The 1,775-nt window shown below is 37.9% G+C and overlaps 1 protein-coding gene across 1 annotated transcript; it reads right to left on the bottom strand.

Moving 5' to 3' along the window:
• Nucleotides 1-600: 600 nt before the first annotated feature.
• Nucleotides 601-1,518, bottom strand: TAS2R46 (taste receptor, type 2, member 46). The gene has a single exon (NM_001046629.1). The coding sequence runs from the start codon at nucleotides 1,516-1,518 to the stop codon at nucleotides 601-603; it is 918 nt and encodes a 305-aa protein (NP_001040094.1).
• Between the last annotated feature and the right edge of the window lie 257 nt (nucleotides 1,519-1,775).

The following is a 1,775-nucleotide window of genomic DNA, read 5'->3' as shown; positions in this document are numbered from 1 at the left end:
ATCCCCTTCTCCTTCTGCCTTCAATTTTTCCCGGCATCAGGGTCTTTTCAAATGAGTCAGCTCTTCTCATCAGGTGGCCAAAGTATTAGAGTTTCAGCTTCAGCATCAGTCCTTCCAATGAATATTCAGGGCTGATTTTCTTTGGGATGGACTGGTTGGATATCCTTGAAGTCCAAGGGAATCTCAGGAGTCTTCTCCAACACCACAGTTCATAAGTATCAATTCTTCAGTGCTCAGCTTTCTTTATAGTCCAAATCTGACATCCATACATCCTCAGTGTGTAATTTAAAATTCAGAGTCGTTACCATCCAAACAATGGATATATGTGAAAAACACAATGCTTCATCACCCTGATCAATTGCACAATATTTTGTAAAATTGTATTGCTTACCTGAAAAATCTTAGTTAATGGTAAAGTAAACACCATTTTCTTAAACACACACAAAAATACACTTTTTGTAATAAGCTTTGGTGAAAAACTTTTCTAGGTAAACCTGTGGGTATTACTCAATGACATACAGAATTAAGAAAGGAGTAGAAAGTATAAAATGTTACAGACTCCATCAATTCATTTTTTGCTAGAAGACACATGATACCCACCTATTTCCTCTCTTTCAGCCAGCACCCCAGCTGCCACAGAAACAACAGAAAGGCCTGTGTTAACTTTCTGTTTCCCCAAATCAGGATAAATGAGTGGACTGAAGGATAGATGACTTTGACTGTTGGGAAAAGCAAGAGAAATGGTTCCTCATGCAGTTTTTTAGGCCTCCAGATTGATATGATTAGAACCAGAAAGTAAAAGGCAAATAGCAAGAGAAAGGAGATGACAGTTTGCATGGCTTTTATGTGGACCTTCGTACAGGGATCTTGGAATCCTTTGCCATTGAGCTGCATCTTCCTGAGATGTTTACACAGGGAAAAGATTGGTAGCAGAAAAGATATTAAGAACATAGTAAAGGGTGTGAGGTTTCCTAGAATGAGCAGGGTCACATGTGAAAGCCATAAAATATCCCTCAGTTTGGTCTTCTGTGTGAAGTTTCCTTCAAATTCACTTCTCTGCATAGTCCCACTTACGCTTATAACTACAACTTGTAAAACCAAAATGAATGAAGTTCCCAGAAGCATCATGAGAACTACACTTTTAACTCTCCACTTCAGGTGAAGAAAAGTTAGGCTGGAGAAATTGACTATCTTCAACAAATAAAATATACTGAGGCTAGTAGCAAGCCAGGTGCTATAATGATTGCTTATTGTCCAGGCAACATGAAAAATAGTTCTTACTTTTAAACTATATAAAGCTGGATGAAGCAAAATATAATACCAATGTATTAACATTACACAGAACAAAACAATTCTGGAGACTGCCATAGCAGTGACAACCACATCAGTTGAGGAGATCTTTTGTCTCTTGACCCAGTCAATGCAGTTCACCAGGGCTATGAAGCCATTGGCAAAATTTCCCAGAACAAATTGTATTATTCCTAGGATGGAAAAAATGGTTGATAGTAGAGTTATCATGTCTAGAAAAAAAAAAGCCAAGTCTAATATCACTGTAGTGATTCCTTCAATATTCTGACCTTAAATTCTTTGGGCAGCTGATTTGGGGATGTGCAGTGAAGTTCTTGCTTCTTTTAACTTCTGTGACCAATGTCAAGCAGGAAAGTACCAGCATATGTAAATGAAAGAGCTCAGTACTGTCTTGACGTAATAATTGCTATTACCTAAAAGCTCATATTGACTTCTCTTCATGCACTCTGTGTCCTTGCACTCACATT

This window comes from Bos taurus, chromosome 5 (assembly GCF_002263795.3).
Source record: "Bos taurus isolate L1 Dominette 01449 registration number 42190680 breed Hereford chromosome 5, ARS-UCD2.0, whole genome shotgun sequence".
Lineage (NCBI taxonomy): Eukaryota > Metazoa > Chordata > Mammalia > Artiodactyla > Bovidae > Bos > Bos taurus.
This window is presented reverse-complemented; position numbering and strand designations above follow the sequence as displayed.

What these genes read in the sequence shown, in the direction of transcription:
- TAS2R46 (NM_001046629.1), bottom strand. Translation starts at nt 1,518, where the DNA reads ATGATAACTCTACTATCAACCATTTTTTCCATCCTAGGAATAATACAA.